Source organism: Antechinus flavipes, chromosome 5 (assembly GCF_016432865.1).
Source record: "Antechinus flavipes isolate AdamAnt ecotype Samford, QLD, Australia chromosome 5, AdamAnt_v2, whole genome shotgun sequence".
Classification (NCBI taxonomy): Eukaryota; Metazoa; Chordata; class Mammalia; order Dasyuromorphia; family Dasyuridae; genus Antechinus; species Antechinus flavipes.
In genome coordinates, this window is record NC_067402.1 from 145,591,538 (window position 1) to 145,618,893 (window position 27,356).

The window sequence follows — 27,356 nt, forward strand, 5'->3', positions numbered from 1 at the left end:
GATACAGAAGTCAGATTAGGGTTATCTGTCACACATCTGTGTCATAATTTTGTAATCTCCATATTCAGTTATGAGACATGAGGTCATGACCCCCAATTTAAGCTGAGTAATAAGCCAAATCATCTTCCCCTTTTTGCTTTTGCTAGTTGTACTTCCTGCCTAGAATTCCCTCTTCACCTTGTCAAAAAATCCCTCACTTTCTTTAGGAAAGAGCTCAAATATCAGTTTCAACATGAAGCCTTTGCTTCCTAACCACCTTATTAAATTCTTCTATTCTGTTTGTAGGATTTCTGCCATACAATGCAAACTTCTTAAAGAGTAGAGATTGTTTGGTTCTTTGTCTTTATTTATCTGGTACCTAACATATAGACGTTCTTGATAAAGACTTTTTGATTGGTGATTGATGCTATCCTCTTTGTAGTAAAAGGCTTGAGAGTGATTAGCATATGCCTGTCTACTTTCCAATGTCAAAAGAGACCATTAAGCAAAAAGTAGAAAACAAAAGAAACAAATTACAAGTTCTGAAATTCGGAAATCATTTGAAAACACTTTAAAGATTTTCTTACCTTAGACAATTATGGCTATTAGCAGTGAGTATACTTAGTTTATGTATACTTCGAATTCCTTCAAAGTTCAGTATGGATGGAGAATGCACCTGTGATTTCATATCACGATACTCTTTTTTTTTTTTTCCCCTTCCCTGAGGCATTTGGGGTTAAGTGACTTGCCCAGGGTCATACAGCTAGGAAGTATTAAGTGTCTGAGGTCGCATTTGAACTCAGCTCCTCCTGACTTCAGGGCTGGTGCTCAGTCCACTGTGTTTTCTAGCTGCCCCTCAAAGATACTCTTTATTTTCCTGATCAAGAACTAGATTTCCCTTTGTAGGTCAGTACCTTTTCTGAATTGTCTCAGGAGCCTGTAAAATTAATTTTTTCAGGATCATACAGCATCTGTATCAGAAGTATGATTTGAATTCTAGTACTCTTGGTTGCTTGGTTAGCTCATTATCCATTCATGGGGCCTTTCTTTGAAGAGATTATCTACTAAACAGTTAAAAATAATAATTTAACTGTATGGACACTAGATGGCAGCATTGTTACAGGAAAATTTAAAACCAATCATTTTCTCATTACTAATCCTTGTTAATAAAGTCTATTGTATTTAGAAAAATGCCATATTTGATTTAAAAAATATAGTTTGAGGAAAGAACATTGACATTGACATAAATGATTTTTCATCTTATTCATTTCTTATGCAAAAAAAATTTTAATACACAAAACAAAAACTGGACAGTTTTTTCAACTATGCTAAATGTTTTCTCTACCTTAAAGTAAATTATACACAATTTCTTAAGCTTACAGCAATAATAATTTGGTTTCTTCTAATTCACATAACTGTTTTAAAAATCACTAAAAAAAAGTTTGAATAGAAAAAAAATTTTAATTGGCTTTAAATCTGCTTTTTAATGATACATTTAGTGAATTATCTGCTTTGAGGCTTTATTTTCATTCTTTACCCTCAGTTTTCACTAAACCCTTTAATATTTTTGTCTTCTGTGCCGCAAACTTAATATTTAATATTTTTCCTCAATTATATATAAAAATAATTTCAATATTTTCCTTTTTTTAAAATTTTGAGTTTCAAATTCTTTCTTTCCCTTCTCCAACTCATTAAGAAGACAAGCAATTTGACATGTGCTCTGAATTTTTAGAAGTTTCAATATGAAATTCACATAGAAATTCTCTTGTTTTTAAAGTTTCTTCAGTAATGAGATTTTGATTTTTTGTTAATGTTTACATTTACTAAAACTCTGATTTATTTTAAAACATTTGTACCTTTGAGCTACAATGAAAAGATTTACTTCATCCACAATTGTTAATGCTAGTCATTTTTAAAAAAAATAAATAAAAATGAATGTTTCCTCATTGTTTTCCTTAATAGTTGACAAAGCTTTAATTTTTGGAGTTGTTTTTTCTTCTTTTCCTCTTCTCCATCCACAAAATGTAAACTATAGAAATTAAATCTCCTGTAAGTGCTATCTACCATAATCACCTTATAAAGTTTGTCTCTGTATTTTTTCCTCTTGTGGAAAATGATGAATATTTTGAAATGATAGTATGTTTAGATAAACAAAAATAAATTATTTTATTAATGCTTTTCTATGCTTGTTAATAGATATTAGTTAAAGTCCAACTTTTTATTTCAATCCATTTAAATTGTTTCATGAATAATCAGTGCTACTTTTCCCTACCAATGTAATAGTATTTTATATAACCTTGGGAAACATTCTTAAAAATTCAGAGGTAGAAATTCATTACATTGAATCTATTGAAAAATAAATTGTGGCTTAAATACCACAGAACCATCCATGTAAAAATAATAATAAAATAATCACTTTTCTTTTTTTTTTTTAATAATGAAATTAGAAACATAAAGCTATTTTACAGTACAGTTATAATTCATTAAATCCATATGCCATATTTGTTTAACTATTTCTCAAAAAATGAGTATCTTCTTTCTTTCTTTCTTTTTTTTTTTTTGTGGGTTTTAATAGTGCTGCTGGAATCCTTTTCTTCTTTTTTTAATCTAAAGCTTCTTCCTACTCCTTTCATTAACCAGAATATGCATATTTTTCTTATTTTTTATATAATTCTGTATTGTTTTCTAAAGAGGTTAAACAACTTCTCAGTTGTAACAGTAATGAAACAGTTTATCTATTTTGTCATAGCCACACAAGCACTAGATTTTATTGTCTTATCATCTTTAACAATTTGATGGTTATTAGGTGGAATCTCAGTTATTTGTATTTGCATTTCCTTGCTTATCAAAAATTTCAAGAAGTTAAAAAATGTAATTCTTGTTCGAACTTATTTTCTTTTGAGACATTCCTTTTCCTATCCTTTCATCACTTACATGTTATGATATAGTAGTTCTTTTACATATTAGTATTCATATGATATACATTTTGAATGTCAAATTTTTTCAGTTATTTGCTTCTAAAGATATATTTTTCCAGTTTCTATAAGTAATGTACTGTATTTTTCTGCATAAAGAATTGGAGAGCAACTAATCATATGAAAATGAATCCAGGTACCACTAAAAATGATGGAGTTTTTTTTTTTTTCTTAGTTGTTTGCAACAGTCAATCATTATGTATTCCCTTCAGTTATGCAGTTTAAAAAACTAGGTAGTACTTGTCCATTTCTCCCTATAAGTTTACTAAGTTACCCAATTTCTAGGGACTTTGCTTGCTTTCTTTTCACGAGGCAATATGTGTTTGTTATCCCTTGCTTTCACTCCATAATGCATTCCCATCCTTTCAATTCTGTATTTCATTGATGATATCCTTTATTCTAGTTCTCTAAAATAACTCCTTGTTTGTAACATATTTTAGCCTGCTCACATATAGCATGTCCCTTTCTGTTGTTCTGTAAGAGTCTTCTTTCTAATTCTTTAGAGATTGATAATCTAGAATTTGCATTCATATGAAATATTAGAAGACTTTTGGTTTTTAAAAAATAACTTTTGTTTCAGGAAAAAGTTTAAGGTCATTAAAAGAATTTTTTTTTAAATTTCCCAAAGTCCAACTCATTTTTCTCCTTCCTGTTTAACACTGGATTTAACTTAATGTCTATTTGAAATATATGTGTTTGTGTGTACATATATTGTGGGCGAGATCTTTATGATGTCCATCCATTTGTATGTCTCAGTCTAGAAAATAGACATTCTTCATCCTCTTGGGTTTCCCTGTGTGAATGTTGAAACCATATTTTTTTGAGTGATTATTGATTTTATCCAGGAGATTCCTTTTTGTTCGGATGTGACCAGATCAATATTATCTATAAATTGGAACATTGGGAGGATGTCACCATCTGTGGAGAACACCTCTTCACTCTTATCTTTTCCATGACAATAAGTAGATGTCTTTGCCAAGCACACAAATTGGTTTAATTTTTCATCTGCTGGTAATGATCTGAGGACCAACAAATAAGGTGACTTTGTTGTTTTTGTATATACACATGTACATATGTATGGACATATGGAATCTTAACATAATTTGTATGTATACAGAAATATGTGCACATATATACATACATATATGCTCATAAATAATGTAAGATTATGTATATGTTCCTATGATTTCAGTGTTACAAAGAAATTTCTATGTGAGAAATCCTTCCACTTATACCAATCAGCAATTCATCATGCATATATATTCCACATGTATACTTCTTGTGTGTGTGTGTGTGTGTGTGTGTGTGTGTGTGTGTGTATGCCCTAGAGATAAAATTATTTATCAATATAATGTATATATCCTTAAAAAAAATTTTGGAGATTCTTTAGCATTTCATCACAGTGTATCAAGCTGATTTCTCTAAAGGTGCCCTGTAAATTCAATTGCTTTGTAATTTGTATTTTATTAGACCCAAGAAATTTTCTTGGGGTGTTTCTTGGAAAATAGCAGTTATTTTCTTTACTCGAGGTTTTGGGTACACTAAAGATTCTTGGATCACTTCACCCTTGATCTTCTCATTCCATTTTCTTTTGAATGTATTTTCCTTTTTGTAATTTTTTTCCATTGATTGTCTTTTTATCTTGTTGTGTTACATTTTTTATCACTTTAGATGTGGCTTCCAGCAAATTTTAATTTTGTTTCTTTATTCCTATTTTCCAATCTGGTTCTACATTATTGATGTTATGTAATAATTTGTCTTTTTCTGTTTTGAATGGTGATCAACTTTTTATTTCACATATATGATCTTCCTTCATGGACATCACATTCTTCATTTTAATTTTTATTATATAAATTCATGTATTTTGTGTTCAATTTAGCTTTAATTCTTGGTGTGTTGAAATTAGTTTGTTATGTTTTTCCTTCTGGTGACTTCCTGATGTTTTGGTGCAGTGGATAGAGTGCTGGGCCAGGAGTCAGAAAGACTTCAGTTTATATCCAAGCTTCAGACACTTAATAAATCTATTGTTTTCCTGAGCAAGTCACTTAACCTCAGTATCCCCATCTGTGTTTGGAATGATAATAGTACAGGATTGTTATGATGATCAGATAGAATAATAATTGTAAAGCATTAAGCACAGTGCTTGGCACATAGTGAGATCATATAAATGTTAAACTATGACTATTTTACTCTCTTGCTTACTAATTTCCTTGGTTCTTTTTTTTTTTTAATTAATTGAGAGGTTCTTTTTTTTTTTTTTTTTTTTTTTTTTTTTAGATTGTATTGAGATCTTTAACTTTTAGTGTCATACCTATTTCCTCATATACCTTGGCTCAATAAATTCTTCTTTGTAATGAAGAAAAACAATTAAACTTAAGAGAAATAAATCTTTATCATCAAAATTATGTATCTTAGGCAATGTGGTATAGTGGATAGAAGTCTAATGTTAGAGTCAGGAAGGACTTGGATGAAAGGCCTGCTTCTGATATTTATGATCTCAGCAAGTCACTTAACTTTTCAGTGTGTAGGAAGTTTTTGAGGATAATGTCTGATAAATGAATTACTGATCTTTATCAGTGGAAAGATTTTCCACACAGGAATTTGTCTACACCATTGAAATCATATATCTGGAGCATGAGAAGGGTGACTCAATGCATTTTTTAAAAAAATTTGATTGCATATTGTATATTTTTATGGCTCAATTCTTTGTGGTTCAAAAGATAACTGAATTTCATGAAATAAAAATAAATTGTTCTCATAATTATAATCCCAAGCAACATTGTTATAAGAATTAAGTGGGTATTTACTTGGGTAAATGGTAAAATTCTCAGCAATTTAACATTGAATGTTATCATGCTCGTGTAAACTGATTTGCACCTAAATGTTGCATTAACGTTTATTGAATTGAGTTATCATACCTTCAGCTTGGAAGAAGCTTTTCCCCCACATCAAAACCCCAATATTTAATATCATTTTAAAGTGGTATGGCTATCATTGGTCTTTTTGCCCTGGGGATCTTTAGATTTCTTTTAGAACTCAGGATTAAAATATATTCATATACATAAACACAACATACAGCATAATATTTCCAAAATACTCAACCAAAACCTTGCTTATCTTAAATTTGTGAATCTCAGAAGGACTTGATATTTTCCAGTCACTTCCAGTCACCATTTAAAAAATTTAAAAGGATCTTATTTAATAACTTCTTCACTGATGAATAGAACAGAATGAATGCTACTTGATAGAGACATATTATCTCTTCAGTATGTAAAGAGCATCACCAAAACAATGCTCTGTCTCCAGTGGTGCAGTAAATTAAATTCCTAAATGTCTTTCACTACAACTGGTTTTGTTGTATATTACTGTACCACCACTAGAGAAATCCTATAGTCTAATCTCAGGTAAAGTGCCTATTTCTGTGGTTTTAAAAAATTATTTTGGAATGCTTTATGTAAGAGTACAAAAAATCGACTTGTATCCCTATTTGGTAGCACTAAAGTAACACTTACAATGCCGATTGTCAATTATTACTACAGATCATATAGCATTACCATTTATTTGATCCCTTTAGCTAGAAAAAAAAGCTTTGTGGGATTTTTGTTTGTTTTTGTTTGTTTGCTTGTTTTAAGGAATATTTGTGCCTATTTTGGTAGCCTTTTCTGAATTTAATCTTAAGATCCTTCAGGTATAGCAGCTTCCCCTTTGTGATGATGATAATGCATCAAGGCTTTTCTCCAAAGTTGTTTTTTGCTTGAGTCTAAAAAATGGACCCATAACTCAAAGGTGACATGTAAGATAATGCCTTAGGGATGAAAAAAAAAGTTACATAAATTATGTTTCCAGCTTCACTATAAGAATACTATGTCAGTAACTATTCTTTCCCTTAGGCAGTATTTTATAGCTGCTACTCTCAAAGCCAAGGATTGTTTCTAATAAATATACCAAATATATTGTTCACATATATCAATATACATTCATAACTTTATGGGAAATGTATTCAATGCTAGTAAATTTTCTTTTACATGGCACATTTTGTCTTGAAAGCATAAGGAAGAGTTTAAAAATAAGAGGTTTGGTAGTACTAAAATGGTGATGGATTCTACAGGTATTTAAGTGTAAAAATGAATGTAAACTATTAAAGTAAATATAACCTTAAACATTAAACTGTTTATATGATTAAATAAATAAATAAAATTAAATAATAAATAAATAATATATGATTAAATAAATATTGACTGGAAAGTCAATAACTAAAGAAAAAAGTAAAAAAAAAATTCTTTACTAAAAACATAGAATACATTTTATTTAAGACAACTTTCCCAGATTTAAAAAATAAGTTTGGCTACATAAATATATTAAGTTATATAGAAAATTCCAGGTAGCTTAGTTGTAGTATTTTATATCCGATAGAGTGAGATCAATTTGAAAAATAATAGGGATTTCAAATTATAATGAATATAATATGTCAAAATTTAATAGGAAAAGAACAAAAAATATAAAAAGTTCTGAAGAGATACTTTTGTCTTTACCATTTTTACATTGCTATACTAGAAAAGCTATAATAAAATCTTAAAGTTTTATGTACAAGTTTTTTGTTCTGTACACTGAAATGCTAATGTTTGATGATTTTTTTGTTGTTTTTTTAATTTTTGTTAAAAATTTTAAGCATAAATGTCTATGGTTCAAAATAATTCCCTGAGTTAAGATAGAATAGGAAGATATAACTAAAATAATTGTAATCACTTTTTTTTAAACATGCTTTAAGGTTTCAAAAGTATTTTCCTCTTAACAATGCTGTGAGGAATCTACAGATGTGGAAACAGCTTAACAGTTAAGTGACTTGCTTATGATTATGTGACACATAAATATCAATAGCAAGATTCAGATACAAAGCTCTTGACTCTTAAGTATATGAATCACTCTTTTCATTACACCATCTTTTCTAAAACAGCCATTTAGTGAAAGTGTATAAGCTAAATATGGGTCAGTAGTGTTGCAGAATATGCAAAAAAGCCAATGTAATTCTGTGGGCACAGGGCAAGTACTATTAATCCAAACTTATGATTTCATTAGTTTAGGGGAATCCATACTGCAACTATGTAGTCTTTTTTTTTAAAAATAGCTTTTTATTTTTCAAAATACATGCAAAGACAGTTTTCAACATTCACCCTTGTAAGACATTGTGTTCCAGATTTTTCTTTCTCCCTTCCTCCTTCCCCTTCCCCTACACATCATAGGTTAAACATATTTACACATTTATCATGCTGCATGAGAAAAATCAGGTCAAAAAGGAAAAAAAAAAGAGAAAGAAAGAAAACAAATAACAAAAGGTGAAAATACTATGTTGTGATCCACATTCAGTCCTCATAGTCCTGTCCCTGGATTCAGATAGCTCTCTCCACCACAAGTTTATTGGAATTGGAATTGACTTGAATCATCTCACTGTTGCCAAGTCCATTACCGTTGATCATCACATAATCTTGTATGTAACTATATACTCTTAATGAATTGCCATAGGATTCCATTTCTTGTCTGTGGTCACACATCTAATATATGTCAGGAGATGAATTTGAGCCTGGGGCTTTAAAGACCAGCTTTCTGTCTGTTGTTATACTTTCCCCATCACAGTCTTTCTTCGTACAATGTTCAAAGCAAAGAAGAGTCCATGAGTTGGGTAAAGTATTACATGTGAATAGATCTTAAGTTGCCTACATTTTGGCAGATACCTTGACAAGACAAAGCTAAGGTAACAAGGATGTGACAAGAGCTGGAAATCATGTGTGAGAGTTTGTTTAGCTGGAAGAAGAAAACATTTGGAGAAGGGGGACATATCTGTGTGGTCTTTCAGTATGTGAAGGCTTGTTGTATGAAAAAGTAATGAGCTTTATTCTGATTGTCCCCAAAATGAAAAATTGGGACCAGTGGGAGTAAATTATACAGAGTCAAATATTGATTTAATGCAAGCAAAAAAATGTCTTATTGAAGAGGAAAATTCAAAAGTAGAATATGCACTAACATAAGGTAGTGGCTCCATTTTACTGGATGTATTCCTAGTGGATACATACAGATAACTGACCATTTGTCAAAGATCTTATGGCAAGATGGACTGGATGTCCTCTTTTAGCTCTAGGATTCTGTGAATTTCAGGAAAGTATATGATTTCGGTGTTTGTAGACAGTGACATTAATCTGAGAAACAAATGTTATGTGAACAAAATAGTAAACTTCTTCTGTCCAAGTTACAAATTTCAATCAGTTAATGAATTTTAACAAGCAGTTAATGAACTGGCAAGTATAATTTTGAGCTCTAAAAATTAAGTTCCTTAGTATCCAATACAGAAATTTGTCTTCTCCTCCTTTATGCTTTCTACTCCTAACCCTTTCTTCTACCCCTTTCTACAGAAAGTTAGCTTATGAAAAGTTCTCTATTGGGAAGAAAGTGTTATTTGTTAATTCTGCCAGATTTATTGAAATATTTTTGGTACATTTTAAGTCTTTTTAATATTATTCTGAACTTATGGGTTAAGATAATAGTTTATAGTAACATAACACTTAAAAACATGTGTATGTATATAATTGTTTCCAAAGCATCTTAAAGTTTCACATTTCTGTGATATAGGGATAAAAATTATTGATTCTCTTTTACTGATGAGGAAAATGTGGCTTAAAAAAAGTTGAGTAACAGACAAAACTCTCAGAGCTAGCAAGAGCTGTCATGTGAATCTGGATCTTCTGATTCTAAATCTAGTATTCTCTGTTTTGACAAAAATCAAAACATATTTGGTACAGGGAGAGATTTACTCTTGAGAAGATTGGCTGGTCTTTTTCAGTGACCTAAAGGGAACTTTACAGAATTAGACGGGCCAGTAATTTAAAACATTATATGATAGATTTATAGTATAAAACACTTAAACTATTGTTTGAAATATTAAGATTTTTATCGGTCTTATTGTTAACTTTTAACATTACAAAAGTGGAAATTTGTAGCTTATGGTGACATCCAGAGTAGGATCACAAAGGGATAGTAAGAAGGGGTAGCATGATCAGCCATTTCATTGCAAAAGCACAAGAAAGACATCAGTGAGGAAAGGAGGGCTGTCATTTGTGAAATGCAAAGTGCTTGATCTCTTCCAGTAACCAGACCGTTATTGAGATTCCCTCTGTGAAGGTACTAGCATCTATGCCTCCTTCCTAGGTCCATTTTGAAGAGTGGATTGCTGACCTTTTCATGGCACATTGGACCCTGTAAAGGCAAAGGTCCTAAGAAATGCCTTAGAGAAATCACAGGTCCATGACATTGTCTTGGTAGTTAGTTCCACTTGAATCCCCCAAATCTTGGAATTTCTGCAGGACTTCTTCATAACAAGAAGCTCAATAAGAGTGTGAATTCTATTGCCTGTGGTGTAACTGTTCCAGGCTGTCATTGTTTCTGGAGATAAATCTGAGAATGTGCAGAACTTGTTGCTGTTGGATGTAACTCCTCTTTCTCTTGGAAATGAAACTGCTGGTGGAGTTAAGACATTGTGATGAAATGTAATACCACCAAGGAGATGTAGGCTTTTTAGTGCCTTCTCAGACAACCAGCCAGGTGTTCATATTCAGGTTTGTGAAAGTGAAAGTACAATGACAAAAGGTAAGAATCTGCTTGCCAAGTTTGACTTCATAGGAATCTCCCTCCCCCCATATGTGTTTTTTATTTTGAGGTAACATTTGACATTGATGCAAATGATATCTGCAATGTTTTTCTTGTGGATAAGAGCACAGGCAAGGAGAATAAGATCACCATCACCAATGACAAAGGTGGTCTGAGAAAAGAAGACATTGACTATATATTCCAGCAGGCTAAGAAACAGAAGGCTTAAGATAAGAAGCAGAGAGACAAAGTGTCTTTCAAGAATTCTTTTGAATCTTTTATTTTCAACATGAATGCTACTGTAGAAGATGAAAAACTGCAAGGCAGAAGCAGTGATGAAGACAACAGAAAATTCTTGACAAATGTAATAAAATAATCACTTGCCTGGATAAGAACCAGATCATCAAGAAGGAAGAATTTGAGTATCAGCAGAATTGGAAAAAGTCTGCAACCCCATTAGTACTAAGCTGTACCAAAGTGCAGGGGGCATGCCAGGAACATGCTTGATTCCTGTGTGAAGCAGTCTGGAGGTGCTTCTGGTTCCACCATTGAGAATGTCTTTATGAAAGGTAGAAATAAAGAGATTGAGAAGTTTCAAAATGTAAAATAGGGAGAAAGACCAGGGAAGACATGAGTGTGATAATTAGGTCTCTTAGGTATAAGAGCAAGATTTAGATGAAGAAGAAAATAGCCAGGTACTGATCCATTTTATAAAGGAAGAATAGTAATCCTGAAGTTGGCAATGATAACAAGCATTTTAATAGGATTTATTCATCTGGAGGAATGGGCAAGTGAATCGGATTTGAATGTGGGAGGATTGTACAAGTTCCTTTCTCCTCTGGATCCATTTGGATCAATGACCAGATAGAGGTGAGGATGACTAGAAATGGCCCTCCAAAAGGAATATAAGGAAGAAAGGAGAAATGATCTTACAGAGTTTCTTTAACATGGGAACAAGTAGCAGAGTTGATGGTAATGCTTTGTGGGCAAGGTCATATAATGGAGGCCACTAATTTGAGCAAGAATTGGTTCAGAGCTTTATTACTCTTCTTTTTTTATCATTTGGTATAGATTAGTTGAGAAGACTAAACTCTGGACCTAGGCAGCCTTATCACCTTTTCACCATCCCTTTCTGACATAGTCCTAGTGAGGAGCCAAAGTTTTGGCAGAAATCTGGGCTGCGCTGATGTTAGCAGTAGCTTCTCACTTACTTGGGCCTATATAGTGATGAAGGGCTGAGAGGAGCATGATAGTTGGTTAATGCAGAAAGCTTTTGTTAATGAAAGATGTAATTTCTACTTTCACAGTAGTTCACAAGCATAAGCCGCATCCTAAAAGTGGCTGAGTCTGGAACCATCACCTATCCTGCTTCTGTTATGTGTTAATGAATTAATATCTCTCTGAATTCACCATAACAATGACCTTTATTTACATGTCCTCTTCCCCACCTCCCTCCACTCCCAGTTGTGATAAGTCTCTATAGATAGATATGATACTGTCCTATGCTGAAATGAGATCAGGTGTAATTCTCTTTGGATTATGTGTGTTTGTATAAAATGTTACATTTTATTTAAATCATTTAACATTGGAATTTTGAACATATTTCAAAGCTTAGTATATGGCTTAGTGTACAAGGTTTGATAAAAAAAATTGATTTAATATACTAATATGAGAATACAAAAATGAGTGTGTAAAAAATTAATTACAGTTGAAAATTGATTTGCTTCTGTTAACAGAAGGAACATCATTTATTAGTCCAGGAGCAGGTTCACACTGTGTTTACAACAAGCATTTCCAGCTGAAGCTTGTTAGTGATTGCCTCTCAGATTAAGGGGGGGGAAATCCTCACTGTGGTACATGAACTCCTATTGTTTAGAGATAACTAATCAGCTCATCCCCTACTTAGATGAGAACAAAGAACATAATAGTACATCTGGTATATCTGTTAATAGAGCAAAGATTAATTAAGCAAATATTGCATAGCCCCATTTAAACATTAAATATCTAAAATTATTCTGCATACAAGAGTTTTGATTTATTTATTAATGCTTGAATAATGATTTTAGAGTCAGTTTTCACAGAAACAATGCAATAAGTAGTTTGAATTAAATTTTTAAATAAAGTGCATATAATTAGTGTAATATAAATCCTATATCCAGGAAAAGAATAGACAAAATTGTTCTTCAGGTACAAATACAATTTCTTTTCTGAAAATTATAAGGAAATATGACTAAAAAAATGGAATGAAAGAGAATGAAATTCAGGATATAAGTTTTTTTTTTTTTTTTTTTACTTCTAGTTTAGACCTGCTTCTAGATTCCTACTTTGAACAAGATCATCCACCCCCCTGTGTTGCTTTTCAGTCATTTGAATTGGAAGCAACAGAGCTTGGCATAGATTAATAGACAAATAAGGCAGCTGTGGAAAGCAGTGTTCACTCCCTTAAAATTTGAAAATTATTGACAAAAGAATAAATTTTCAAAGGATAAAAATACTAAAGAAAAAAATAATGGATCTGTAGTGAAATTAGAATGATCCCAGTTCTTCAATAAATAGGCACAAAATGTTTTGTATTTATACTTTTTGTTTGTTGATAATTTGTCCTCTAATACTCCAGTTATTGGAATGGTTTTTAGTATTTGTGCTAAAGAATTTTCAGAAAATTTTCTTCAAATTTTTTCAAAAATACCTCATTATTTGTGAATAAAAAGCAGTTTATTGTTAGTTTTTGTGTTAAAATATGACTTTTTAAATTCTCAAAAAATACCTTCAATTTAGAACAGTCAGAAAGGTTTTTTAAATGCCTTTTAAAATTCAAAGTTTAAAAGTTCCTTTAAAAATAATCATCATTTTTTATCAAATGTTTCTAATAAAAGTCTAATATCCACAATATATGGAATTGGCAATAATATATGACCAAGAGTGAGTCCCTATGTGATCAAAAGAAATGAACAGTTTTCAAAAGATATTCAGATGAACAACCATCACATAAAAAATGCTACAGATCATTATTAAGAGAAATGAAAATTAAACTTCGAGGTTCTGTCAGTTTCGTAAAGATGACGAAATATGGAAATAGTTGGTATTGGAGAAGTTGTGGAGAGACAGACATTGACATACTGTTGCTAGAGCTGTAATTTGATCCAGTAATCCTGGAAAACAATTTGCAGCAGAGAATCACTAAACTGTTCATAGCTTTTGACCCATGAATCCCACTATATACATATATACATATATATTTGTGTGTGTGTGTGTGTATACACACATATACATACATACCTACATACCAAAATGGTCAAACACTACCTCCCTCCTCGCTCCCTCCGCTGCCCCCTCTGCCGCCCCCCCCCCCCCCTGCAAAAGTCTCTTTTTTCCCTAATACTTTTGGTGTTAGCAAGGCACTTGAAATAAAGTAGGCATCCATCAGTTGGTAAATGACTTGGACATAGTCATAGAATGGAATTCAGAAAAATATGAAATTGCTTGTTTGTCTAATACAGAATTAGAAAAATAATATGCATAATGGCTCCAATAAATAAATGAAAATAACAGTAAAAGGCAATCAGAGTTCAAGTGTAGGTCCCAGAGAATAGACAATGAAATACATAACTGCACTCATTCTGGTATGGAATATTGCATACTCATTCATTATTAATTTGTCAGTCCTTCATATTTAATTTTTTCTTTCTTATAAAGAATTTGTCTTAAAATGACTAAATCTAAAGTTCTATGATTATGTAGTTCAAACGTTATAAAAATTGATGTGAAATTAGGTGCTAATAAAAAAATTTTTCAGTCTCTGCATCAACAGATATATCTCTACTTAGAAGAAATAAATTTGCCCCAGATTTGATGACATTTGTGTAATATATTCTTTGAACTCCGATCCATCTCTACACAGTACCTTTCTAGCTGTCTGATAATTTATCTCTAGGTTTTAATCAAGTAATCTTTATTAATCATCTCAAACAAAATAGTCAGTTTTCAACTTAAGTTCAATATGGTAAAGTTTAAATAATGTGTTTCCCTCCATGATTCTTCTTTGGATTAGCTTCCCTATTTTAGGGGCCTTGTTGGTCTCTCTGTTTGTCTGTCTCTCTGGCTCTGGCTCTCCTTCTCCCACTCATTCTCCTTCTCTCTCCCTCCCCTCTTTCTTCCCATTCTCTTATATGTCTCTAAATATCATGTATAACTAAACTAAGTTTACTAAGTATATTAAAAGAACACATTGCTCACCATATCATATCAGGCCTCCCAAATAAGGTCTCCAAAAATGACTTCACCATTGTATTCAAGGGTCAAATTCCCTAGTCCTCTGCTTTTTCTTACTTTCTCTATCCATCAGTTCTCTAAATATTTTTGTAGTGTTTTTTCAGTCTTTTCACTTAGCCAGACCTTTCTTTAGACCTGTCACTGTCACTTGTTTCTTCAGGTATATGTAACAGATAGAGTGAAATATTTATTGAGACAGGTAGCCTAGTAACATTCAAAAGAATATACTAACATTAAAGTAAGTGAAAGAGAAAGCTACTATGCACTGGAATAAAAATGTGTCTAAGGCCACAGAATAGTTAGGGCCTTTGAAGGAGACAACTAGATAAGACTTACTCAATAGCAAGAGAGAGTAATTATTCCCAAAGATTTTTCCCTTCGAGTTCCCAGGCAACCTTCATGAGACAACATGGATTTGTTAAGAATAAATCATAATTTTGGGGCAGCTAGCTGGTACAGTGGTACCCACCAGCCTTGAAATCAGGAGGACTTGAGTTCAAATGTAGCCTCTGACACGTAACTTCCTAGCTATGTCTCGCTGGACAAGCCACTTAAACCCCAATTGCTTCAGAAAATCCATCAATCAATCATAATTTTAATGCAATAAATGTGGTATACCAAAATTCCTTTTCTTGGTCTGTTATACTTTGCTTCTATGAAATTATTTGTGGTTTGAGTGTTTAGCTATTATGTGAATTTCAATAATTAATATCTTAGTTATAAAATTGATTTATGAAACTCTTTGAGATGTTAAACTTAGCTATATTAAACAACATTTTAATTGAATTTTAATTTCTGTGCTTCAGTTCTCATAAATGCATTCATCAAACTTTTTTCATATTCTTGATTCTATAGTAAACATTTTTGGCCTCAATGGAGTTCAGAGGACACATTAAATCAAAAATAGCATTTAAGGAAATCAGTTTTACATGGGAAATGAAATAAAAAGAATTTCTGTTTGAGGAACAAAATTAAAATAGAGAACAAAAAATTTCATTATTTTAGTTTACTCATTGGTTTCTAACCTTATCATTCAGTGAAGTCAACATTGTAATACATATTTTATTTTATTGATTAAAGCCTTTTATTTACAAAACATATGCATGGGTAATTTTTCAAATTGATCCTTGCAAAAAAAATTTTTTTTTTAATTTTCCCCTCCTTCCCCCCTACCCTCTCCCTTAGCTGGCAGGTAGTCCAATACATGTTAAATATATTAAAATATATATTAAAAATCCAATATTTGTATACATATTTATACAGTTTTCTTGCTTCACAAGAAAAGTCAAAAAAAGAAGGAAGAAAAAATAAAGAAAACAAAATATAAGCAAACAGCAACAGAGAGAGTGAGAATACTGTATTGTGTTCCACACTCAGTTCCCATGACTCTCTCTCTGGAAGTAGATAGCTGTCTTCATCAGTGAACAAGTGAAGCTGTTTGAATCATCTTAATGTTGAAGAGAGCCATGTCCATCAGAATTGATTGTTGTATAGTCTTGTTGCCGCATATAATGATCTCCTTCTTTTGCTCATCAGTTCATGTAAGTCTCTCTAGGCCGCTCCAAAATCGTCCTGGTGGGTGTTTCAGAGCAATAATATTCATAACATTCATATACCATAATTTATTTAGCCATTCTCCAATTGATGGGCATCCACTCAGTTTCCAATTTCTTGCCACTACAAAGAGGGTTGCCACAAACATTTTTGCATATGCGGGTCCCTTTCCCTCCTTTAAAATCCCTTTGGGGTATAATGCCAGTAGAAACACTGCTGGATCAAAGGGTATCACAGTTTGATAACTTTTTGATCATAGTTCCCAAACTGCTCTCCAGAATGGTTGGATTCGTTCACAGTTCCACCAACAATGTATCAGTGTCCCAGTTTCTCCACATCCCAACATTGGTCATTATAGTTTCCTGTCATCTTAGCCAATCTGACAAGTGTGTAGTGGTATCTCAGAGTTGTCTTAATTTGCATTTCTCTGACCAATAGTGATTTGGAGTACCTTTTCATATCACTACAAATACTTTCAATTTCTTCATCAAATTCTTCATTTCCTTTGACCATTTATCAGTTGGAGAATGGCTTGAATTATTATAAATTTGAGTCAATTCTCTACGTATTTTAGAAATGAGACCTTTATCAAATCTTTTGAATGTAAAAAAATTTTTCCCAGTTTATTGCTTCCCTTCTAATCTTGTCTGCATTAGTTTTGTTTGTATAGAAATTTAATATAATCAAAGTATCTTTTTTGTGATCAGTAATGATCTCTAGTTCTTCTTTGGTTGCAAAGTCCTTCCTCTACAGATCTAAGAGATAAACTATCCTATGTTCTTCTAATTTGTTTATAATGTCATTCTTTATGTCTAGATTATGAACCCATTTCAACCTTATCTTGATATACAGTGTTAGGTGTGGGTCAATGCCTCGTTTCTGCCATACTAGTTTCCAATTTTCCCAGCAGTTTTTGTCAAATAGTGAATTCTGATCCCAAAAGCTGGGGTCTTTGGGTTTGTCAAATACTAGATTACTATAGTTATTGACTATTTTGTTCTGTGAACTTAACCTTTTTCACTGATCAACTGTTCTATTTCTTAGCCAGAACCAAATAGTTTTGGTGACTGCTGCTTTATAATGTAGTTTTAGATCTGGTATATCTAGACCACCTTCAATTGCTTTTTTTTTTTTTTCATTAATTCCTTTGAAATTCTTGTCTTTTTGTTCTTCCAGATGAATTTTGTTGTTTTTTCTAGGTCAGTAAAATAGTTTGGTTGATAAAGCACTAAATAAATACATTAGTTTAGGTAGTATTGTCATCTTTATTATATTTGCTCAACCTATCCAAGAGCACTTGATATTTTTCCATTTGCTTAGATCTGATTTTATTTGTATGGAAAGTGTTTTGTAATTTTGCTAATATCGTTCCTGACCCTCCCTTAGCAGATAGATTCCCAAATATTTTATCCTATTGACAGTTATTTTAAATTGTATCTCTTGCTGTTGGATTTTATTAGTGATGTATAAAAATGCTGATGATTTATGTGGATTTATTTTGTATCCTGCAAACTTCTCTAAAGTTGTGGATTAGTTCTAATAGTTTTTTTAGTTGATTGTCTAGGTTGTATCACATATTTTAAACATGCTTTAAATATTTGCTATCTTATGCACAATAGGTAGTTGCTCATTTAGGAAACACAGAGCTGTAAAGTAATTGTCATACTAATTTTCCAAATTCCTGGTGATATTGAATTTGTGGACCAGATTTTTTTTAAAATTAAATTTTATCCTAGATGAAAAAGTTTCATTCAGTAATCTAAATTTTATGTAGTGCCTAACTAGACGAATTTTACTTTTTGCATTTAAAGTAAGATCATGGAAACCATGTTAAAATGCCCTGTTGAGTTTGAAGAATAACATTTTTTTTCTAAAATAGTGTTTTTATGATTATTCATCTAACAGTATTCTCATTTTAAAACAATGAAATGACTAAATGAAATGATTATAAATTCTTATCATTAGGTATTTAGTGTGTTCTGTTCTAATTTAAAGTCATATGGCATTAAACAAGGCCAGATTTAAAGGGGAGAATCTAAAAAATAAAGCATTCTATATATATCATATATCATATATTAATATTTTGTCATTATTATAATGTTGGGGACTTTTTTCCCCCAAGTACACTGAAAACATTCACAAATACAGGTCTTCAAAATATCACTGTGAAGTTGATGAAAAGCAAATTTTATTCCTATGTTGTTGATTTAAGTAAAAGGATTTAGTTTGAAAAGAGGTAGAGAAAACTAATAAAGAGAAAAGAAAATTAGAGCAATAGAGAAAAGAATAAGAGAAGACATATCCACCTTAAACTATAATTTTAAAATAAAAATGAACGTGGTCACCTGATTTTTTTTTTTTTTTTGTAAAAAATAGTGCACTGAGTGCTTTCAAAATTTTATCATGAAATACATAAACTACAGATTTCTTTTGTATGTTTTTAGTCTGATCCAGCCTCTTTTCACAATTTTATCTTTTTAGAAAGTGCCATTTTCACTTCCTCCTATTTGATTCCAAGTGTGGTATCTCCATTCTCTTTGATGATGAGAATAGATCACTATAGAAACTCTGACAAAGCTATTTCCATTTTGTGGCACTTTCTGTTTTCCTTCCAGTTTTTATCTATAAATATACTGGATACAATGATTTATTTGAGTCTCATAGCAAACTTTCTGTAGCATTGTTTCTTTGCCTTTTCTCCCTCCATCACAGAGCCAGAAAGTAGGATAGAGTTGTGGGATTTTGTTCTAGGGATGAAATTTGCCCTAGTGCCAAAAAAAAAAAAAAAAAAAAGCCTTAATGCAGTATTAGAATTCTAATAAAGAAAAAGGAAGTTGTAGAATCTAATTGCACAGCAGAACCAATAAAAAGATGTCAAGAGTTAGGGTAGTCTATTCATTTGAGGTTCTTGTCTCTCTGTTTTCAGCTTGCAGTTTCTACTAGCATATTGGTATCCCTGCCTTAAGTTTTCCCCTTCTCTTGCCCATCCTCCAAATAATTGAAAAAGTGATTTTTCCTAAAGCATACATCTGACTATATCAATGTTCTAGTCATTTTCAAGTCATTCCAACTTCCCTGTGGCCATTTTCCTAAGTCACATTCCCCTGGAACCTGGATTCTTCCTGAGATCATGAACTCTGCTATATGATATTTATATTTCTTTTGCCTGAAACCAGTCTTCCAATGCCAGTTTCTGATGGTTTCCAGATCATACATTTCTCCACCACACATGCATACATCCTTTGTAGCATCCCTTTATGTGTTGTCTTTTCCCTATGTTAAGGAAAATGTAAATTTGTAAAGTGGTCAAAGATTATAAAACAACACCATTTGGAAAAATGATTAATAATTAAAGAAATAATTAAAGTACAATAACTCAGGTTCCATCTTACAACTGTTATATTGACAAAGATAACAAAAAAAGAAAACTGACAATTGTTGGAAAGGAGAAATCAGACAAATTAATATTTTTGGTTTAACAGTGAATTGATCCAGCTACTCTAGTAAGCAAATTGGAACTATGCCCCCAAAGTCATTAAATTACATAGCATTTGACCTGGCAAAAGCCCAAAGAAATTTTTATTAATAAAAGAAAAAAGATCCTTCTACAAAAATTTTATAGCAGTACTTTTTCTTGTAATAAAGGATTGAAAACAAAGGGGATGCCCATCAGTTAAAAGTGGCTGAAGAAATTATGATATATGAATAATTGGATATTATTACATGGCAAAAAAGACAAATTCAGAGAAACCTGGCAAGTCTTGCATGTAGTGGTTGTTTGGTTGGTTGTTGTCCTTCAACAACCTGAAAAAGAAGACTAAAGTGAAATCCTTACATTGGATTCAAAGTATGGTGTATCTTACTATAGCTGATCAGACCAAAACAAGAACAAAATGCTCTATGACAGGTCAGGCACAAATGGTCCATGTGAACATTTGGAATGGAAATGTCTTTAAATTTGAACATCTCACATTTCTTTTGGGCTACTACTGCATTTCTGCTTTGTTCATAGAGCACAGCTTCTTCTTGGATGTGGGCACAAACCTGCTGTATGGTCCTTTGCCAGCATCTTCCCATGTCATACAATATTTCCAGAATTCTTCAGAGAGACCTTGAAAGTAACCTTGTATCACTTCTTCTGACTACCATGTGAATATCTTCATTACATGAGTTCTCCATAAAACAATCTTTTAGGAAAACGTACAATTGGTCCTCAAACAATATCACTAGTCCTTCAAAAGTTACGGTCTCTGCAGTTTAATAGCCTGGTATTTTAGCAGGAAAAGACCTTAGTGTCTGGGACCTTATCATGTTAGATGATAGAATCTTCCTAAAACAGTTTACATGGAAGCAATTCAGTTTCCTGGCATGGTATTAGCATACTGTTTGAATTTTACAGGAACATGACACTGAGATGAACATAGTGGCTTTGAAAACCTACCTTCAGTTTGGTAGACAGTACTTCTGAGGTGAAGGCTGCTTTCCACCTTTGGTGTCCACCTGATCCAGCCAACCCTCCAAAAGACTATGACTCCAAAAGAGTGTTTTCATATATAATCTTTTTCTGTTCTGCTTTCTATATGGAAATACTCCTATGTTGTTTTTCATTAAATGATAGAATTTTTTTTTTTTCCAAGAAGGTAAGTTCTTCAAGGGCATGGACTATTTTACTTGCTTATATTTTTATCCCTAACACTTAGCACAGTACCTAGTGCACAGAAAGGGCTTAGTAAAAGTTTTTATTTAATCCCCTATTGTAACCAGTCTTTCCAGGCTCATGATTACAATCTCCTGCACACTATATAACAAATCTAATTTCCATGCCTTTGAACTGGCTGCCTGCCCTCCATGCCTGGACTGTATTTTTTCCTCACTGTCATCTCTTAGAATCCCATTTCTTTCAAAACTCAGGTGAAGCTACTTTCCTTGCTAATACCTCCCCCATTGTCTTTATTTATGTACACACAAAGACATGTGTGCACATGCATATGTATGCATATGTGTGTTTTCTCCTAGTGGAGTATAAGTCCATTTTTGAGGACAGGATTGTTTGGGGTTTTTTTCTATTCATAAATTGGCCTAGATATCATTTAAGAAATTATTATTGATAGATGGAGTCTATGGTTTCTGGTTCTATTCTAACATTTTGTATGTTTTCCCTAAAAACTGGCTATCAAAATTGATCTGTGACCTGATCCAGAATAGTTAGGATTGGATTTTTTTTTCTCTAGATAAATACCAAAGAATGGTTTATTTCTGTGCCATCTCAGTGGGTTAATGATTGTTCATTTCTCAAAGAGCCTTTTTCTCCAAAGGCTTTTAAAATAAAGACTCCCAGTAGAAAATCCCATTAATGTCCCTCTACCATATTAAAAATTCTCTTGGATGAAACTTTAATTAAAATATTTGTCTGATAAGCTGGCTACATATATTAGGTTTGTTATTGTTGTTTCTTCCAGATGGTATAAGATGATTAAAATAATGAAAGTACCTGTGGACCCATCTGGTTAATCTCACCTTTCTTAACCTCAGAGCTTTATAACAACTTACCTCTGCTGTTTCCATTGCAATTCAAACTTTTACAGGCAAGGGGCATCTAGAGGCATTTGTAGAGTCTCTGAAGTAGAATTCTTTACACACACTTTTATTTTATGCTACAAAACTGCAACTATACTAGTATTTTGGGGGCCAATTTTAATTGTTTATTCTAGAACAGTTCCAGAAAATGTCTGAAGATCAGATACCTCAATTAACATAATATAATAGTGTTGAGTAGATCCTGCTTATTCGTTTCAGTTTTCACATTTGTAAATTTTTATTTTGACCTGTTTTGTAATTTTCACTTATTTTAGCTCACATTATACCTCCTCTTTGCTTTTCTAATATCTTTATTCCTTTCTGGCCAAATGCTATAAAATTATGACCCCAGAGTTTCAATTAAATTCACTTAAATTCATTAGTTATTACTACTTGTCATAAGAAAAAAAAATGCTTATATTTTACAAGAAGCTATCCTCTTAAATTCATTAACAGGAATCCAACCTCATAAAGTACTTTTAAAGGCAACCTCAATGTGTAAGGTGTTTATTTTGAATGTAAATTTATTGAGAACAGGGACTATGTCATTTTTGTCTTTGTATCCAGCTCCTTACACAGTGCCTAGCACATGATAGCTGTTTAATAAATATTGATTGATTAAGCAAACAAAAAATTAACTTCTAGAAGTCATTCTAAAAGATATTAATTCATGAATTTATCAGTAAATGTTCCTTAGTTGAGGACAAGTAGTCCCAGTTCAGTCATTAGTCATAACATATATTATAAATCTGGGAACACAGTGGGTACAAAAATTTTAAAATTATAAGTTTTTTTAAGAGGGAAGAGTATGTGTTAAGTTTTTTACCAAGAACTAGAAGTTAAAATACTAATTAGATTCCAAAGGGAAAATAGTTCCAAAAGACACACTCTCTCTCTCTCTCTCTCTCTCTCTCTCACACACACACACACACACACACACACACACACATACACATGCGCGCGCGCATAGATAGAGATATAATATCTCTATGGATGTAGACACACACATACACATAGATATTACTATTATTGTTTTATCATTTCAGTCCTGTTCAAATGTTCATGACTCCATTTGGGTTTGTTTGGATATTAAAGTAATTTGTGACTGCCTTTTCTAGTTCAAGGTTAAGTGAGTTGCCCAGGGCCACACAACTAGTACGTATCTAAACCTGGATTTAAACTCAAGTCCTTCTGACTCCAGACAGATATTATATCTACAATGCCACTGAGTTGCCCCAAATTTGTCACAAGTCATCTTATGTATGTTGTCTTTGTTGTTTGTTCATTCAGTCAAGTCCAACTCTTTGTGACCTTGTTGACCATGTTATCCATGGCCTTTTCTTGGCAAAGACACTGGAGTGGTTTGCTTTTTCTTTCTGCAATGGATTAAGGCAAACAGATTAGATGACTTGCATAGGGTCACACAACCAGTAAATATCTGTAGTTAAACTTGAACTGGGCCTGATTGCAGGCCCAGCACTTTATACATTGCCTATGTTGTTATTCAGTCATTTCTGACTTGTCTGACTTTATGATTTCATTTGTGGTTTTCTTGGCAAAGATACTGGAGTGGTTTTCTGTTTCCTTCTCCAGCTTATTTTATAAATGAGGAGACTGAGGCAAACAGGGTTAAGCGACTTGCCCAGGGTCACACAGCTCGGAAGTGTCTGGACTTGTTTGGCTCTTCCTTGTTGCAGGCCTAAATTCTATCCATTGTGCCACCTAGCTGCCCCAGTATGTGATACTGTACAGAACCAGTTACTTTTTTCTCTTTTCATTTATTTGTCTTTACCAAACATGAATAAGGATCAAACTGTGCATTTTATATTTAGCACCATAGGAACAAAATTGCCCCGTGGTGCCTCCTTTGGAACATTTTCATTTTTACAAAGACATTTTCATTCTTATGCATATTTTCAATATTTTAATAATTCTCTTTTCTTTCTTTTTCTCTTAACTCACTAACTCCCACCTTCTCAGTAGTTCTCCCTTTGAACAAATAAGTAAATTTAAATGAAACAAATGATAGTGCTGGTGATGTCTGAAAACATGTATCTTATTTGCAGCTCATCACCTCTCTGCCTAGACACGAATGGTATGATGTCTCCTAAAATCATAACTAGTTACTGCACTGATCATAATTCTATTGTCTTTCCAAGTTGTTCTCTTTACATTTTTTATGTTTTTGTGTAAATTGTATAAATTGGTATCCTGACTCTACCCCTTCTCATTCTATATCAGTTCATACAAATTTCAGATTTCTCTGAATACATCACAATCATCGTTTCATAAAGAAAATATTACATAATGTTCATATGCTACAGTTTGTTTAGCCATTCACCAGTTGCTAGGCATCTGCTTTGTTTTCAGTTCTTTGCTACAACAAAAAGAGCTGCTACAAACATTTTAGTAGATGTGAGTGCTTTGATCCCTTTGGATAATATATCTTGTGAATAGTGTCACTGAGTTGAAAAGTATGCACTGTTCAGTAACTCTTGAGATGTCATTGCAAATTTCTTTCCAGATCTATTGGATCCTTTACAGCTCTACCAACAGCACATCTCTTTGCCTGACCTTCCATACTATCTCCATTAGTTGCCGTTTTCATATTTTTCATCTTTGTAAGTATGTCTGTTGCATTGCCCCTTACCATGCTCCATGCTGTGGGAGTAGAATAAATTCTCTTCCATACTAAAGTTTGAGCATCTTACTCCTTTCTCATCAGGAAAATTGATCCTAACATTCTGTTATTTTAAGCAAGTCTCTATAGAGATAAAGTAAAACTGACCTAATTTTTCAATTAGGACAAAGCCAAAAATTAGAACCTACATTTTCTGTTACAGTTTGGTGGATTTTGGGGGTAATTAATAAATACACGTGCAATGATCACTTTTGGTCCATTCTCCCTCAAATACCAAATTATTAATAAAGCATTGGACATCTGAATTCTAGTATGGACTCTGCCTTTAACTATGTAGTTGTTGGATATTAAGTGAATTATTTTACCTTAATATAAAATTTTCTCAACTGTAATGTCAAGAGCTGTAATCTTCCATATTGTGGCAGTATAGAACATGTGAAGATTTCTGTTTGACTTTCATCCTCTTTCTAACTTAGAAATAATCTGCTAAATTCAAGGATACATGCAAAATAATTTTTATTCAGAATTTCCATAACTGTCATAGCAAAGTAATGTTGGAAATGAGAACAGGATGACAATAAATGGAAACAAACTTTTGCTATGAAATTGCCAGTTAAGAATGACTCAGTTTCAACCAGTGACCCCATTGGTAAGTAGTCAGTTTTAAGCTTTATCATTGGTTTGTTTCCTACAAACCATATGATTGCTTACAATTTGAAATCTTTCCTTTTTTAAGCCCCATGTTCCCATATTTCTATTAAGTCTAATAGACTTGCTCAGGAGTGCCATATTGGCTTAATGGCACTACTTTTTCTTTTCTTTTCTTTTCTTTTTTTTTAACTGATTTTTGAAAGAGTAGAATGTAAACAATTTAGGTCTCTCAGAACAGTTTTGTTTTGTTTTTTAATGTTAACATAATCTGTACTGGGGTCTTTGAATCTATAAGACTAGTCCTGGGTAATAATTTTGCATGAAATGTGTTTTCTAAATGACATCTGGCTTTCAAACTGCTTTTGGTTACATTGTTGTATAATATCTACACACTTAACTACCAGTAGCAGAGAGCTTTAGATAAGTGTAGGCAGCCAAGTTAAATTTGTGTGCAGATGTTTCATAATATGCTACTTGTGTGTTACAAATTAATAAAACCCCAAAAGAGGATTTACCTAGTATTTACTATATTGAAAAATGGAGATTCACACTTAGCATTTAGTTTCAAGACAAATTGGAATATTAATAGAAATCAAAATATTAATTTCTTTTGAAATTTTAATGCAGACATTTATAATCAGAGTTATTACAATAGAATATTCTTTTCCAATTCTAAAAACTGCTTCAGATTTACTAAATATGAAATTCTATGGATATGGAACAACACAATGACATATACCTTCTCTTTATCTGCATATTTGTCAGTAAAGTTTTGAAAACTGGCAAAATGATATCTTTTTTTTTAAAACAGTAAAATGATATTGAGAGTACTAACATGTTGGATGTTGTAAGAAGTTAGAATTGGAAAATGTTCCACAGATAAAGAGTACTAGAAATGTTATATTTTATTTATTTTAGTATTTAATCAAGAGTAAAACGAACATTTTAAGAGTTAGCTCTTAAGACACCTATGCCAAGAATAGTTCAAAGATTCTGAATATTTGTATTTATATTTTTAGATCTCTGCATTGATCATTGATTTTAGCTTATGGGAATTTAATCTAAGCTCAAATTTTTTTGTTTTAAAACTTTTACAGACCAATTTCAAAAATTTATCAATGTATTTGTGGGAAGAAAGTATAGTTAATTATAATCTAGAATATTATATATAATTGGGTGTTTGATAAAATTTTGTCATCAATGACCTCCTATTGCTGACTTAATAAAATAAACATTACATTTCCTAAAATTTGAGGCCTTCCATAATCTGATTCCAGCATTATTTCATAGTACAATCTTTTTTTGCAATTTTTGTCTTAGCCATTTTGGACAGTTGTAAAGCACTTACACAGCACTTGCTGTGTAGTAGCTCTTCATCACTGCTTGTTCTTTTCTCTGTTCCCCATCCATTTTTGTTTCTTGTCCTTGCCTCTTAATGCCTTGTGTCTGCTCACACTATTAATAGGTCTTAGAGGGACATCTTTCCCTCCTCCTTTCTCCTTGCCTCATTCCTAGCTTTTGCAGTCATCCTTCTCCTTGGCATAACTCAGGTGCCAAGAGCTATGATTTCCTTACTGGGTGTAGGACTCTTTTTCTGTTTGATAGAGCTTAGCTAGAAATGCTCTAATATAATGATTAGTTTTTTCATCCTAAATTGCTGTTGATAAAAATGCCTGTTGTAAAAAAAGAGCATTTATAATAAAACTGTCACTGGGTTAACAATCAAAAGACCCAAATTGCAGAAAGGATGGCTCTGTCACTAACTTACTGCATGGCCTTAGACAAGTCATTCAATTTCTAAGCTTTTATTTCCTTGACTTTAAAATGAAGATGAACTAGAGGATCCAAAGTTCCTTCCAGATTTGATACAGAAAGTTTATCTCATCAATATAGAACTAATTTTGAAGGAATACTGCATTGCATCTTTCATCAAAACTACCTTCTGCTTCTCTTAAAAATAAAAGAATTAGTTTTATAACTCCTATATACTAAATATTCTTTGTGTGTCCCCCCCCTTTTAACATATGTATCATTAACACAATATTGAATTATTTGTAATGGTATAAGATAAT

The 27,356-nt window shown here is 32.2% G+C and overlaps 1 protein-coding gene across 2 annotated transcripts in view; it reads left to right on the plus strand.

The window, feature by feature from the left end:
• The window catches only part of ORC5 (origin recognition complex subunit 5), a 95,886-nt gene that overhangs the window by 59,801 nt on the left and 8,729 nt on the right, over positions 1–27,356 (plus strand). The window contains exon 13 of one of the 2 annotated variants that reach the window (XM_052000351.1): positions 24,517–25,887. The exons of the other annotated variant lie outside the window; for it this stretch is intronic. Coding sequence (XP_051856311.1) covers positions 24,517–24,687 — 171 coding nt within the window. The 3' untranslated portion in view covers positions 24,688–25,887. Of the gene's footprint in view, positions 1–24,516; positions 25,888–27,356 lie in introns of those variants that run through there. 2 annotated transcript variants of the gene reach the window in all.